Raw genomic sequence first — 15,477 nt, forward strand, 5'->3', positions numbered from 1 at the left:
AGTAAGATCTATGAACATGTCTTCTATAGGGGCTACTGGGCTTCGGGGAGGATAGGGAGAGATACTAGAGAGAAAGATATCTCTCCTAGAAGTGTCTCTAATCTTGATATCCCCGACCCTGGCGCGTTGTCAGGAGTAATAACCAAACTTTCACGCCGACGGTATATAAGAGAGCCTCACGTGGGTCGAAGCGTTTGTTTATATCTGGTCGCGAGAGAAGCAACAACCAGTGCCAGGACCCTGGCTCTGCCGAACATTTAACTTATAACATCACCTGTGTGGGGAAGTGCGCCTCAGAACTCTATCTTAATTGACAGTTCCAGGGGTTCCACAAGGCCCCGAGGAACCTGAAGAGGGTTTATTGGTTTTATTGCCTTAGCCCTGTCGCCACTATGAAGGTAAGACGCCTTTACTGATGGTAGTAAAGTGTTATAGGATGTCCTCAGGGATAATTGTATCCTGATGAAGGATTAGGATAATCACAGATAGTGATTATGTAGTTACTGGTGTAACAGTGCTGAATATCAGTCATTAAGTGATTAAGTAACTCTGCAGTGGTAAGGGAAACCAAGAAGGAGTATCGAGAAGGAAGGGTAGAGAGAAGGAGGGGTAGAGAGAAGGAGGGGCAGAGAGAAGGAGGGGTAGAGAGAAGGAGGGGTAGAGAGAAGGAGGGGTAGAGAGAAGGAGGGGTAGAGAGATGGAGGGGTAGAGAGATGGAGGAGTAGAGAGAAGGACGGGTAGAGAGAAGGAGGAGTAGAGAGAAGGAGGAGTAGAGAGAAGGAGGGGTAGAGAGAAGGAGGAGTAGAGAGAAGGAGTAGAGAGAAGGAGGAGTAGAGAGAAGGAGGGGTAGAGAGAAGGAGGGGTAGAGAGATGGAGGGGTAGAGAGAAGGAGGGGTAGAGAGAAGGAGGAGTAGAGAGAAGGACGGGTAGAGAGAAGGAGGAGTAGAGAGAAGGAGTAGAGAGAAGGAGGAGTAGAGAGAAGGAGGGGTAGAGAGATGGAGGGGTAGAGAGATGGAGGGGTAGAGAGATGGAGGGGTAGAGAGAAGGAGGAGTAGAGAGAAGGAGGAGTAGAGAGAAGGAGGGGTAGAGAGAAGGAGGAGTAGAGAGAAGGAGGGGTAGAGAGAAGGAGGGGTAGAGAGAAGGAAGGGTAGACAGAAGGAGAAGTAGACAGAAGGACGGGTAGAGAGGAGGAGGGGTAGACAGAAGGAGTAGAGAGAAGGAGTAGAGAGAAGGAGGAGTAGAGAGAAGGAGGGGTAGAGAGAAGGAAGGGTAGACAGAAGGAGAAGTAGACAGAAGGACGGGTAGAGAGGAGGAGGGGTAGACAGAAGGAGTAGACAGAAGGAGGGGTAGATAGGAGAAGGGGTAAAGAGAAGGAGGGAGTAGAGAGAAGGAGGGATAGAGAGGAGGGATAGAGAGATGGAGAGGTAGAGAGATGGAGGAGTAGAAAGAGGGAGGGATAGAGAGTAGGGGTAGATAAAGTCATGTGTACTCAACTAATTACTCACCTAATTGTGGTTGCAGGGGTCGAGACTCAGCTCCTGGCCCCGCCTCTTCACCGACCGCTACTAGGTCCTCTCTCCCCCTGATCAATGAGCTTTATCATACCTCGTCTTAAAACTATGTATAGTTCCTGCCTCCACTACATCGCTTGCCAGACTATTCCACTTCCTAACTACTCTATGACTCTGTGTGTGTGTGTGTGTGCAACTATGAATACACACACACACACACACACACTGGAGGACAGGAGGGTCAGGGGAGACATGATAACGACATATAAAATACTGCGTGGAATAGACAAGGTGGACAAAGACAGGATGTTCCAGGGAGGGGACACAGAAACAAGAGGCCACAATTGGAAGTTGAAGACACAAATGAGTCAGAGAGATAGTAGGAAGTATTTCTTCAGTCATAGAGTTGTAAGGCAGTGGAATAGCCTAGAAAATGACGTAGTGGAGGCAGGAACCATACACAGTTTTAAGACGAGGTTTGATAAAGCTCATGGAGCGGGGAGAGAGAGGGCCTAGTAGCAACCGGTGAAGAGGCGGGGCCAGGAGCTAGGACTCGACCCCCTGCAACCACAAATAGGTGAGTACAAATAGGTGAGTACACACACACACACACACACACACACACACACACACACACACACACACACACACACACACACACACACACACACATAAATTATTCAAACACTACTGACACAGACTTAACAAAGGTCTTCAACAGATGTCACTATAATGTATTAGCTCACAAAATCTATGTAAAACGAACACCTGTTAAACTGGGCAGACAGATATTTAACCACATAACAAATATGACCCAGAGAGCAGCAGTGAACAGTGAAGTCAGAGGCTGACACAGTGACAAGTTGTGTTCCTCAAGGCACTGTACCCGCCCCACCTCTGTTTCTCATCAACGTGTGTGACATAGAGACATCAACGTGTGTGACATAGAGACATCAACGTGTGTGACATAGAGACATCAACGTGTGTGACATAGAGACATCAACGTGTGTGACATAGAGACATCAACGTGTGTGACATAGAGACATCAACGTGTGTGACATAGAGACATCAACGTGTGTGACATAGAGACATCAACGTGTGTGACATAGAGACATCAACGTGTGTGACATAGAGACATCAACGTGTGTGACATAGAGACATCAACCACAGCGCTGTGCCATCCTTTGCTGGTGATACTAAAATCAGTGTGAGAGTGTCAGCCACAGAAGACAGTGATCCTCCAAGTTGATATAAGTCAAGTCTTCCAGTGGACCACTGATGTAAGTCAAGTCTTCCAGTGGACCACTGATATAAGTCAAGTCTTCCAGTGGACCACTGATGTAAGTCAAGTCTTCCAGTGGACCACTGATGTAAGTCAAGTCTTCCAGTGGACCACTGATATAAGTCAAGTCTTCCAGTGGACCACTGATATAAGTCAAGTCTTCCAGTGGACCACTGATGTAAGTCAAGTCTTCCAGTGGACCACTGATGTAAGTCAAGTCTTCCAGTGGACCACTGATGTAAGTCAAGTCTTCCAGTGGACCACTGATATAAGTCGTCTTCCAGTGGACCACTGACATAAGTCAAGTCTTCCAGTGGACCACTGATATAAGCAAGTCTTCCAGTGGACCACTGATATAAGTCAAGTCTTCCAGTGGACCACTGATATAAGTCGTCTTCCAGTGGACCACTGACATAAGTCAAGTCTTCCAGTGGACCACTGATATAAGCAAGTCTTCCAGTGGACCACTGATATAAGTCAAGTCTTCCAGTGGACCACTGATATAAGTCAAGTCTTCCAGTGGACCACTGATATAAGTCAAATCTTCCAGTGGACCACTGATATAAGTCAAATCTTCCAGTGGACCACTGATATAAGTCAAATCTTCCAGTGGACCACTGATATAAGTCAAATCTTCCAGTGGACCACTGATATAAGCAAGTCTTCCAGTGGACCACTGATATAAGTCAAGTTTTCCAGTGGACCACTGATATAAGTCAAGTCTTCCAGTGGACCACTGATATAAGTCAAGTCTTCCAGTGGATCCACTGATATAAGTCAAGTCTTCCAGTGGACCACTGATATAAGTCAAGTCTTCCAGTGGACCACTGATATAAGTCAAGTCTTCCAGTGGACCACTGATATAAGTCAAGTCTTCCAGTGGACCACTGATATAAGCAAGTCTTCCAGTGGACCACTGATATAAGTCAAGTCTTCCAGTGGACCACTGATATAAGTCAAATCTTCCAGTGGACCACTGATATAAGTCAAGTCTTCCAGTGGACCACTGATATAAGCAAGTCTTCCAGTGGACCACTGATATAAGTCAAGTCTTCCAGTGGATCACTGATATAAGTCAAGTCTTCCAGTGGACAAACTTCGGTTATTTAGCCAGGGGAAAATGAAGGAAATAAAATAAGGACAGAGTACATGACCAACTCAAACCACTCAATAGAACGTAAGTCAAGTGTGAGAGACCTGGGAGTGATAATGTCAGAAGATCTCGCCTTCAAGGATCACAACACTGTTATTATCACAGCTGCAAGGAAAATTATACAGTGGATAACTAGAACCTTCAAAACAAGGAATGCCAAGCCAGTGATGACTACTGGTCACTGGTTCTCTCTAGGCTGGAGCACTGCTGTGTACTAACAGTGAAAAGAACCTTCACAGCTAGTATAAGCTCAATCAAGCACCTAAATTACCGGGAACACTTGAGGTCCTTATACCTGTACTCCTTAGAACGAAGGAGAGAAGGATACATCATAATCAACTCCTGGAAGATGCTGGAGAGATCGGTACTAAACCTGCACACCGAAATTACTACTTAGGAACGCAAGAGGCTTGGCAGACGGTGCAGGATACCTCCAGTGATGAGTATACCTGGAGTATACCTGGTGTATACTCCAGGTATAGCGATGAGAACACCTGGAGTATACCTGGAGAGGGTTCCGGGGGTCTACCCCCCCCGCGGCCCGGTCTGAGACCAGGCCTCGTGGTGGATCAGGGTCTGATCAGCCAGGCTGTTACTGCTGGCCGCATGTAAACCGACGTACTAACTACAGCCCGGCTGATCAGGTACTGACTTTAGGTGCCTGTCCAGCCGAGAGAGAACTCAATGAGTGTAAAGGGACCACGACTCTTCAACACCCATTCTTCATACCCCCTGGCTGTCTTGATGAGGGAACTTGTTAAGGTCCTCAGATCAGCTGCTGATGAGACAGGCTATGGTGCATACATTGGAGCGCAGGCGATGGGCACTAACAGCCTGGTTGACCAAGACCTTTGGAAGCAACTAGTTACGGGTTCCTCTTTACTGATACATTTCTCAGGCACCTTTCCTACCCCCCCTTTCTATTCTTTCATTAATTTCGAGCCTCTCTCTCTCTCTCTCTCTCTCTCTCTCTCTCTCTCTCTCTCTCTCTCTCTCTCTTTAACTTACTTTGCTGGTGATTCCTTCTTGTCTATGTCTGTTTATTTCAGCTATGTCAGTGTGTGTGTGTGCTTCTCTCTCTCTCTCTCTCTCTCTCTCTCTCTCTCTCTCTCTCTCTCTCTCTCCACACACAGGGCGAAACGTTCCGCCCATTAGAACTTTACCTTATCTTCAACCAAACCCGCCCAAACACCTTTGTTAACAAAGATCCTTCAGTAATGTTCAGAGGATCAAGGCTTCAGAGGATCAAGGCTTCAGAAGATCAAGGCTTCAGAGGATCAAGGCTTCAGAGGATCAAGGCTTCAGAAGATCAAGGCTTCAGAGGATCAAGGCTTCAGAGGATCAAGGCTTCAGAGGATCAAGGCTTCAGAGGATCAAGGCTTCAGAGGATCAAGGCTTCAGAGAATCAAGGCTTCAGAGGATCAAGGCTTCAGAGGATCAAGGCTTCAGAAGATCAAGGCTTCAGAGGATCAAGGCTTCAGAGGATCAAGGCTTCAGAGGATCAAGGCTTCAGAGGATCAAGTCTTCAGAGGATCAAGGCTTCAGAGGATCAAGGCTTCAGAGGATCAAGGCTTCAGAAGATCAAGGCTTCAGAGGATCAAGGCTTCAGAGGATCAAGGCTTCAGAGGATCAAGGCTTCAGAGGATCAAGGCTTCAGAGGATCAAGGCTTCAGAGGATCAAGGTTTCAGAGGATCAAGGCTTCAGAGGATCATGAACTGAGATTCCATTAGAATCAGTCATGGTGACTGAATGGGGAAATCTTCATGGGAGTTTCCTTGACTTCATGGGAGAAGGGTACCTCTGATTTCTTTTACAGTGATTTACAGGCCAGGAGCTGTTATTCAACCTTAGTTTATTTACAGGCTGGGAGCTATTATCCAACCTCAGGCCATTTCAAAGTCCTGCACTATCTCAGGTATTTTACCCCCTTACCCAGGATGCCACCCACGACACTCAACCAACACCCAGGTACCTATTTACTGCTAGGTGAACAGTGGCAGCAGGTGTAAGATTACTTGCCTATACGTCTCACCCTCCCCAGGATGCTACCCTCAACACTCAACCAACACCCAGGTACCTATTTACCGCTGCGTCCTCCCGACCTTGTACCGAGGCCAAGATACATCTTCAGCATTACCTGGAGATATCTCCTCCTATCCCACCTAGGAGAGTTCTCTCCCTCCCTGTCCCACAGACTTTCCCTGCCTTTCTCAGGTGGCTGTGAATACTAATCCGGCGTACCTTTCACCACGTACATGTCCTTTCAACTTTCTCTGGTCGTAATTAACGCTACGCACGTAGCTACCTACCTCACCGATGCTGCATCTTACGTAAGACCCAGGATGCCTTGCCATACTTTCCCCAGAGGAAGTACAGGGGATAATGGGGATAAAGGCATAACGGAAGAACTGAGGAGGAATGTCGTGGGTCTACTGGCCCATTTTAGGCAGGTCCTACTGGCCACACTTCAGCCAGGTACTTCTGCTCCATTTTAGGCAGTTATACCGGTTCACTCTAGGCAGTTACACTGGATCCTTTTAGGCAGCTACGCCGGTTCATTTTAGGGAGGTTCTACTGGCTATTTCAGGCAGTACTTCCGGTCCGTTTTAGGTAGGTTCTCCTACCATCCAGTCATTATCACTCTCACTGACAGTATTTCACAGACTGTTCTTATTATTTCAAATATGTGGCAACAAAAGCTATGTTAGGTAAGACTAGGTTAGGTTAGTTTAGGCTAGGTTAGGGTAGGTTAGGTTAGGCTAGGTTAGGTTAAGCTAGGTTAGGTTGGGTTAAGCTAGGTTAGGCTAGGTTAGTTTAGGCTAGGTTAGGCTAGCTTAGGTTAGGGTAGGTTAGGTTAGGTTCGTTTAGGGTAGGTTAGGTTAGGTTAGTTTAGGCTAGGTTAGGCTAGGTTAGTTTAGGCTAGGTTAGGCTAGGTTAGTTTAGGCTAGGTTAGGCTTGGTTAGTTTAGGCTAGGCTAGGCTAGGTTAGTTTAGGTTAGGTTAGGCTAGGTTAGATTAGGCTAGGTTAGGTTAGGTTAAGCAAGGTTAAGTTAGGTTAAGGTAGGTTAGGTTAGGTTAGGCTAGGCTAGGTTAGGTTAGGTTAGGCTAAGTTAGGTTAGGATAGGTTAGGTTAGGTTAGGCTAAGCTAGGTTAGGCTAGGCTAGGCTAGGTTAGGTTAGGCTAAGCTAGGTTAGGCTAGGTTAGGTTAGGTTAGATTAGGTTAGGTTAGGTCCAGCTGTTTCCCTGTCATGCACCAGCACTCAAGATAGGTTACACACGTGGTCATGAAATGTGTCAGGCTGAGCTGAGACTTCAGTAGTGTCAGTCATGAGGATATTGTCAGACATTCCAGTATGATTCTGTAACTACCATGGCCTCAACGATTACCTTCCAGCAGTGCTGGAATTACTGTGACTCGATTAATGGATATTGTCAGACATTCCAGTATGATTCAGTAAGTACGTTAGCCTCAACGGTTACCTTCCAGCAGTGCTGGAATTACTGTGACTCGATTAATGGATATCGTCAGACATTCCAATATGATTCAGTAACTACCATGGCCTCAACGATTACCTTCCAGCAGTGCTGGAATTACTGTGACTCGATTAATGGATATCGTCAGACATTCCAGTATGATTCAGTAACTTCCATGGCCTCAACGGTTACCTTTCCAGCAGTGCTGGAATTACCGTGACTCGATTAATGTATATCGTCAGACATTCCAGTATGATTCAGTAACTACGTTAGCCTCAACGGTTACCTTCCAGCAGCGCTGGAGTTACTGTGACTTCAGTAATGAATATCATCAGATATTCCACTGTGTTCACTAGGAACATTAAAGACTGCGTAACGAGGAAGAGGTATGAGATAGGAAGACCCCGGAGAAAGTTGTGGCACTGGAGGCAAGAAGGAATGTAGGGAAAGTTACATAAAATGAAAGACTAAGTTACTGTCAGCCTGAAGGTGTTTCAGCCTTCTTCACTTTCGCAGACTAAGAGAGAGTTACTGATTACTCTCACACACTGTAAATCAGAGATCCATCAGAGGTCAAACTGCGGCTGGGGAAGAGGAGGCAATCAGATATCAAAGGAAAGGAACATAGGTTTAATTTCTTAAAACAAACGCTCTTTACAAACACCAAAGCTCTCTCTTTAAGGAGAGAAAGCTGGAGTAGGCTCTAGTAGGCTGACAGCCCCTACCACATGGGCTGACAGCCCCTACTTCATAGGCTGACAGCCTCCTTCGATACGAAGCGGAATAATTTCTTATTCCCTGGAGGTTTGGTACTGAGAAAAGCTCCAGTTCTCTTATTTATTGAGCTTTCCTGTGAGCTGGAGCTCCGGGGGATTAACTGACTATTAGGAATAGGTACAATGGTAGCATTGTAACCCAGGGTGGCTTATTTACGCTGGGTTCCATTGATGTGCTCTGAAACCAAGTGGAAGTAAGCCACTTTGTATGGCTTACTGCCGCTGGGTTTCAGGAGTCGATTTCAGGGGGCAGCGCCCCCTTGGATTGGCCCCAGACTAGATGTACCATCCAAGCCTGAGCCAAAGCCAGAGTTACTTAACCTCATTAAACACACTAGTGCTTAGTGAGGAGGAAGCCAACTTTATAGACAACATTTCGATGTGTTGGTGAATGGGAGGTGCGAAACATTGTAACCACAATCACCACCATAGCAACCACCATCTTCACCACAAGTAACACTACCACCCCATCTACCACAATTGCCACCACGATAACCACATTAACCACTATTCTACTAGCTTTCACCCTTCGTTCTCAAATGTTTGTAGATAATGGTTGTGGTAGTGACAGTGACCATGGTAGTGATTGTGGTAGTGACAGTGACCATGGTAGTGATTGTGGTAGTGATTGTGGTAGAAGTGGTGGTAGAGGATTATTGTCGTTAACCCCCCTTAGCTTATTAATAACCTCGGTTGGTTGGTTAATGGGGTTTAAAGTCTATCTACTACACGAGGGTCATTAAGGTTGGTTGGTTAATGGGGTTTAAAGTCTATCTACTACACGAGGGTCATTAAGGTTGGTTGGTTAATGGGGTTTAAAGTCTATCTACTACACGAGGGTCATTAAGGTTGGTTGGTTAATGGGGTTTAAAGTCTATCTACTACACGAGGGTCATTAAGGTTGGTTGGTTAATGGGGTTTAAAGTCTATCTACTACACGAGGGTCATTAAGGTTGGTTGGTTAATGGGGTTTAAAGTCTATCTACTACACGAGGGTCATTAAGGTTGGTTGGTTAATGGGGTTTAAAGTCTATCTACTACACGAGGGTCATTAAGGTTGGTTGGTTAATGGGGTTTAAAGTCTATCTACTACACGAGGGTCATTAAGGTTGGTTGGTTAATGGGGTTTAAAGTCTATCTACTACACGAGGGTCATTAAGGTTGGTTGGTTAATGGGGTTTAAAGTCTATCTACTACACGAGGGTCATTAAGGTTGGTTGGTTAATGGGGTTTAAAGTCTATCTACTACACGAGGGTCATTAAGGTTGGTTGGTTAATGGGGTTTAAAGTCTATCTACTACACGAGGGTCATTAAGGTTGGTTGGTTAATGGGGTTTAAAGTCTATCTACTACACGAGGGTCATTAAGGTTGGTTGGTTAATGGGGTTTAAAGTCTATCTACTACACGAGGGTCATTAAGGTGGGTTGGTTAATGGTTGTCTATCTACTACACGAGGGTCATTAAGGTGGTTGGTTAATGGGGTTTAAAGTCTATCTACTACACGAGGGTCATTAAGGTTGGTTGGTTAATGGGGTTTAAAGTCTATCTACTACACGAGGGTCATTAAGGTTGGTTGGTTAATGGGGTTTAAAGTCTATCTACTACACGAGGGTCATTAAGGTTGGTTGGTTAATGGGGTTTAAAGTCTATCTACTACACGAGGGTCATTAAGGTTGGTTGGTTAATGGGGTTTAAAGTCTATCTACTACACGAGGGTCATTAAGGTTGGTTGGTTAATGGGGTTTAAAGTCTATCTACTACACGAGGGTCATTAAGGCTGCAGGTCACCTGTACACCACCAGTCAAGAATACTTTAATACCTAAAATACTGATTAATGTAAACTACCAGTGTATATACACTGAGATATACACCTCTCAGTGTATATACACTGAGATATACACCTCTCAGTGTATATACACTGAGATATACACCTCTCAGTGTATATACACTGAGATATACACCTCTCAGTGTATATACACTGAGATATACACCTCTCAGTGTATATACACTGATATATATACCTCTCAGTGTATATACACTGAGATATACACCTCTCAGTGTATATACACTGAGATATACACCTCTCAGTGTATATACACTGAGATATACACCTCTCAGTGTATATACACTGAGATATACACCTCTCAGTGTATATACACTGAGATATACACCTCTCAGTGTATATACACTGAGATATATACCTCTCAGTGTATATACACTGAGATATACACCTCTCAGTGTATATACACTGAGTTATACACCTCTCAGTGTATATACACTGAGATATACACCTCTCAGTGTATATACACTGATATATATACCTCTCAGTGTATATACACTGAGATATACACCTCTCAGTGTATATACACTGAGTTATACACCTCTCAGTGTATATACACTGAGATATACACCTCTCAGTGTATATACACTGAGATATACACCTCTCAGTGTATATACACTGAGATATACACCTCTCAGTGTTTATACACTGAGATATACACCTCTCAGTGTATATACACTGAGATATACACCTCTCAGTGTATATACACTGAGATATACACCTCTCAGTGTATATACACTGAGATATACACCTCTCAGTGTATATACACTGAGATATACACCTCTCAGTGTATATACACTGAGATATACACCTCTCAGTGTATATACACTGATATATACACCTCTCAGTGTATATACACTGAGATATACACCTCTCAGTGTATATACTCTGAGTTATACACCTCTCAGTGTATATACACTGAGATATACACCTCTCAGTGTATATACACTGAGATATACACATCTCAGTGTATATACACTGAGATATACACCTCTCAGTGTATATACACTGAGATATACACCTCTCAGTGTATATACACTGAGATATACACCTCTCAGTGTATATACACTGAGATATACACCTCTCAGTGTTTATACACTGAGATATACACCTCTCAGTGTATATACACTGAGATATACACCTCTCAGTGTATATACACTGAGATATACACCTCTCAGTGTATATACACTGAGATATACACCTCTCAGTGTATATACACTGAGATATACACCTCTCAGTGTATATACACTGAGATATACACCTCTCAGTGTATATACACTGAGATATACACCTCTCAGTGTATATACACTGAGATATACACCTCTCAGTGTATATACACTGAGATATACACCTCTCAGTGTATATACACTGAGATATACACCTCTCAGTGTATATACACTGAGATATACACCTCTCAGTGTATATACACTGTGATATACACCTCTCAGTGTATATTCACTGAGATATACACCTCTCAGTGTATATACACTGTGATATACACCTCTCAGTGTATATACACTGTGATATACACCTCTCAGTGTATATTCACTGAGATATACACCCCTCAGTATATATATGCAATAGAGGTGCTATCTGCAATAGTCGACTTCTACCTCTCCTTCCTCCTCTTCCTCCTCCACCTCCTCCTCCTCCACCTCCTCCTCTTCCTCCTCCTCCTCCTCCTCCTCCTCCTCCTCCTCCTCCTCCTCCTCCTCTTCCTCCTCCTCCTCCTCCTCACACAGGAAAGTCATACCTCCTTCCTCACAGAAAGTGAAGGTAACTTTACCTAGTTATTGTTCCTTGTCTTGATGATGGTTCAGTGGGTTCCGCCTGAGGTGTGTGAAGAGTGTCTGGGGGATGGGGGGTTATGGGGGGGAGATGATGAATAAAGGAGGGGGGAGGGGGTGAAGAGATATTTTCCCAGCTTATAATAATTAATAATAATAATAATAATAATTAATAATAATAATAATAACAATAATAATAATAATAATAATAATAATAATAATAATAATAATAATAATAATAATAATAATAATAATAATAATAATAATAATAATAATAATAATATCTTTAATTGTACAAGTACAAGTACATGTACTTGTACTTGTAGAGTACATGTACAGGTATATGTACTCTACATGATGCTTTGTTTGGCTTGATAACCCAGGAAGCCAGGCAGTGTGGCTTATTTACCTAGAGGCCTGTTTGGTTCCCTGCCCAGGATGCCACCCACAACACTCAACTAACACCCAGGTACCTATTTACTGCTAGGTGAACAGTGGCAGCAGGTGTAAGGTGACTTGCCCATACGTCTCACTCTGCCCAGGATGCCACCCACAACACTCAACTAACACCCAGGTACCTATTTACTGCTAGGTGAACAGTGGCAGCAGGTGTAAGGTGACTTGCCCATACGTCTCACTCTGCCCAGGATGCCACCCACAACACTCAACTAACACCCAGGTACCTATTTACTGCTAGGTGAACAGTGGCAGCAGGTGTAAGGTGACTTGCCCATACGTCTCACCCTGCCCAGGATGCTACCCACAACACTCAACTAACACCCAGGTACCTATTTACTGCTAGGTGAACAGTGGCAGCAGGTGTAAGGTAACTTGCCCATACGTCTCACACTGCCCAGGATGCCACCCACAACACTCAACTAACACCCAGGTACCTATTTACTGCTAGGTGAACAGTGGCAGCAGGTGTAAGGTGACTTGCCCATACGTCTCACCCTGCCCAGGATGCCACCCACAACACTCAACTAACACCCAGGTACCTATTTACTGCTAGGTGAACAGTGACAGCATATGTAAGGTGACTAGCACCCAGGTACCCATTTACTGCTATGTGAACAGTGGCAGCAGGTGTAAGGTGACTAACACCCAGGTACCTATTTACTGCTAGGTGAACAGTGACAGCAGGTGTAAGATGACTAACATTCAGGCACCTATTGACTGCTAGGTGAACAGTGACAGCAGGTGTAAGGTGACTAACACCCAGGTACCTATTTACTGCTAGGTGAACAGTGACAGCATATGTAAGGTGACTAACACCCAGGTACCTATTTACTGCTAGGTGATCTCCATCACCTAGCCTGGTGTACGTATCAGTGAAACTAGTCTGTACGTAGTTCGACTCTTCCTGTCTGTCTCCTGTCTTCGATATTAGGACTATCTTCCCTGTCTTCCAGATCTCTGGTACCTGTCTACTGTCTATTGACTTGTGGTAGATATTAGCTGTTGATCGTAGTTAGTGATCTTAGGGATCTTGTGTGTGTGGGCACATGTGGTTGCCAGGGTCGAGTCACACCTCCTGGCCCAATCTCTTCACTGGTGGCTACTAGGTCCTCTCTTCCTGCTCCATAAGCTTTATCATACCTCTTCTTAAAGCTATGTATGGATCCTGCCTCCATTACATCACTACCCAGACTATTCCACTTCCTGACAACTCTGTGGCTGAAGAAATACTTCCTAACATCCCTGTGATTCATCTGAGTCTTGTTAGTTGATAGTTACACTCTGGGAACAAAGGTGGTTATTATTCTCCAGGTTTCCGGCAGAGGAGAGTGGAAGAGGAGGACACAGACAGCAAGAGGAGGACACAGACAGCAAGAGAAGGACACAGACAGCAAGAGGAGGGCACAGACAGCAAGAGGAGGACACAGACAGCAAGAGGAGGACACAGACAGCAAGAGGAGGACGCAGACAGCAAGAGGAGGACACAGACAGCAAGAGGAGGACAGACAGTAAGAGGAGGACACAGACAGTAAGAGGAGGACACAGACAGCAAGAGGAGGACACGGACAGTAAGAGGAGAACAGACAGTAAGAGGAGGACACAGACAGTAAGAGGAGGATACAGACAGTAAGAGGAGGACACAGACAGCAAGAGGAGGACACAGACAGCAAGAGGAGGACAGACAGTAAGAGGAGGACACAGACAGTAAGAGGAGGATACAGACAGTAAGAGGAGGACACAGACAGTAAGAGGAGGACACGGACAGTAAGAGGAGGATACAGAAAGTAAGAGGAGGACACAGACAGCAAGAGGAGGACACAGACAGTAAGAGGAGGATACAGACAGTAAGAGGAGGACACAGACAATAAGAGGAGGACACAGACAGTAAGAGGAGGACACACACAGCAAGAGGAGGACACAGGCAGTAAGAGGAGGATACAGACAGTAAGAGGAGGACACAGACAATAAGAGGACACAGACAGTAAGAGGACACAGACAATAAGAGAACACAGACAGTAAGAGGAGGATACAGACAATAAGAGGAGGACACAGACAGTAAGAGGAGGACACAGACAGTAAGAGGAGGACACAGACAGCAAGAGGAGGACACAGGCAGTAAGAGGAGGATACAGACAGTAAGAGGAGGACACAGACAGTAAGAGGAGGACACAGACAGCAAGAGGAGGGCACAGACAGCAAGAGGAGGACACAGACAGCAAGAGGAGGACACAGACAGTAAGAGGAGGACACAGACAGCAAGAGGAGGACACAGGCAGTAAGAGGAGGACACAGACAGCAAGAGGAGGACACAGGCAGTAAGAGGAGGACACAGACAGTAAGAGGAGGACACAGGCAGTAAGAGGAGGACACAGACAGCAAGAGGAGGACACAGACAGTAAGAGGAGGACACAGACAGCAAGAGGAGGACACAGGCAGTAAGAGGAGGACACAGACAGCAAGAGGAGGACACAGACAGCAAGAGGAGGACACAGACAGTAAGAGGAGGATACAGACAGTAAGAGGAGGACACAGACAATAAGAGGAGGACACAGACAGTAAGAGGAGGACACAGACAATAAGAGGAGGACACAGACAGTAAGAGGACACAGACAATAAGAGAACACAGACAGTAAGAGGAGGACACAGGCAGTAAGAGGAGGACACAGACAATAAGAGAACACAGACAATAAGAGAACACAGACAATAAGAGGAGGACGCAGACAGTGAGAGGAGGGCACAGAGAATAAGAGAACACAGACAATAAGAGGAGGACACAGACAGTGAGAGGACACAGACAATAAGAGAACACAGACAGTAAGAGGAGGACACAGACAGTGAGAGGAGGGCACAGACAATAAGAGAACACAGACAATAAGAGGAGGACACAGACAGTGAGAGGACACAGACAATAAGAGAACACAGACAGTAAGAGGAGGACACAGACAGTGAGAGGACACAGACAATAAGAGAACACAGACAGTAAGAGGAGGACACAGACAGTGAGAGGACACAGACAATAAGAGAACACAGACAGTAAGAGGAGGACACAGACAGTGAGAGGACACAGACAATAAGAGAACACAGACAGTAAGAGGAGGACACAGACAGTGAGAGGACACAGACAATAAGAGAACACAGACAGTAAGAGGAGGACACAGACAGTGAGAGGACACAGACAATAAGAGAACACAGA

The 15,477-nt window shown here is 45.2% G+C and overlaps 1 protein-coding gene across 3 annotated transcripts in view; it reads left to right on the forward strand.

Moving 5' to 3' along the window:
• Positions 1-208: 208 nt before the first annotated feature.
• Positions 209-15,477, forward strand: part of LOC128698373 (uncharacterized) — a 60,016-nt gene continuing 44,747 nt past the window's right edge. For all 3 annotated transcript variants that reach the window (XM_070104439.1, XM_053790593.2, XM_070104440.1), the window contains exon 1: positions 209-398. In XM_070104439.1, coding sequence (XP_069960540.1) covers positions 393-398 — 6 coding nt within the window. In that variant the 5' untranslated portion in view covers positions 209-392. The remainder of the gene's footprint in view (positions 399-15,477) is intronic.

This window comes from Cherax quadricarinatus, chromosome 92, assembly GCF_038502225.1.
Source record: "Cherax quadricarinatus isolate ZL_2023a chromosome 92, ASM3850222v1, whole genome shotgun sequence".
NCBI lineage: Eukaryota > Metazoa > Arthropoda > Malacostraca > Decapoda > Parastacidae > Cherax > Cherax quadricarinatus.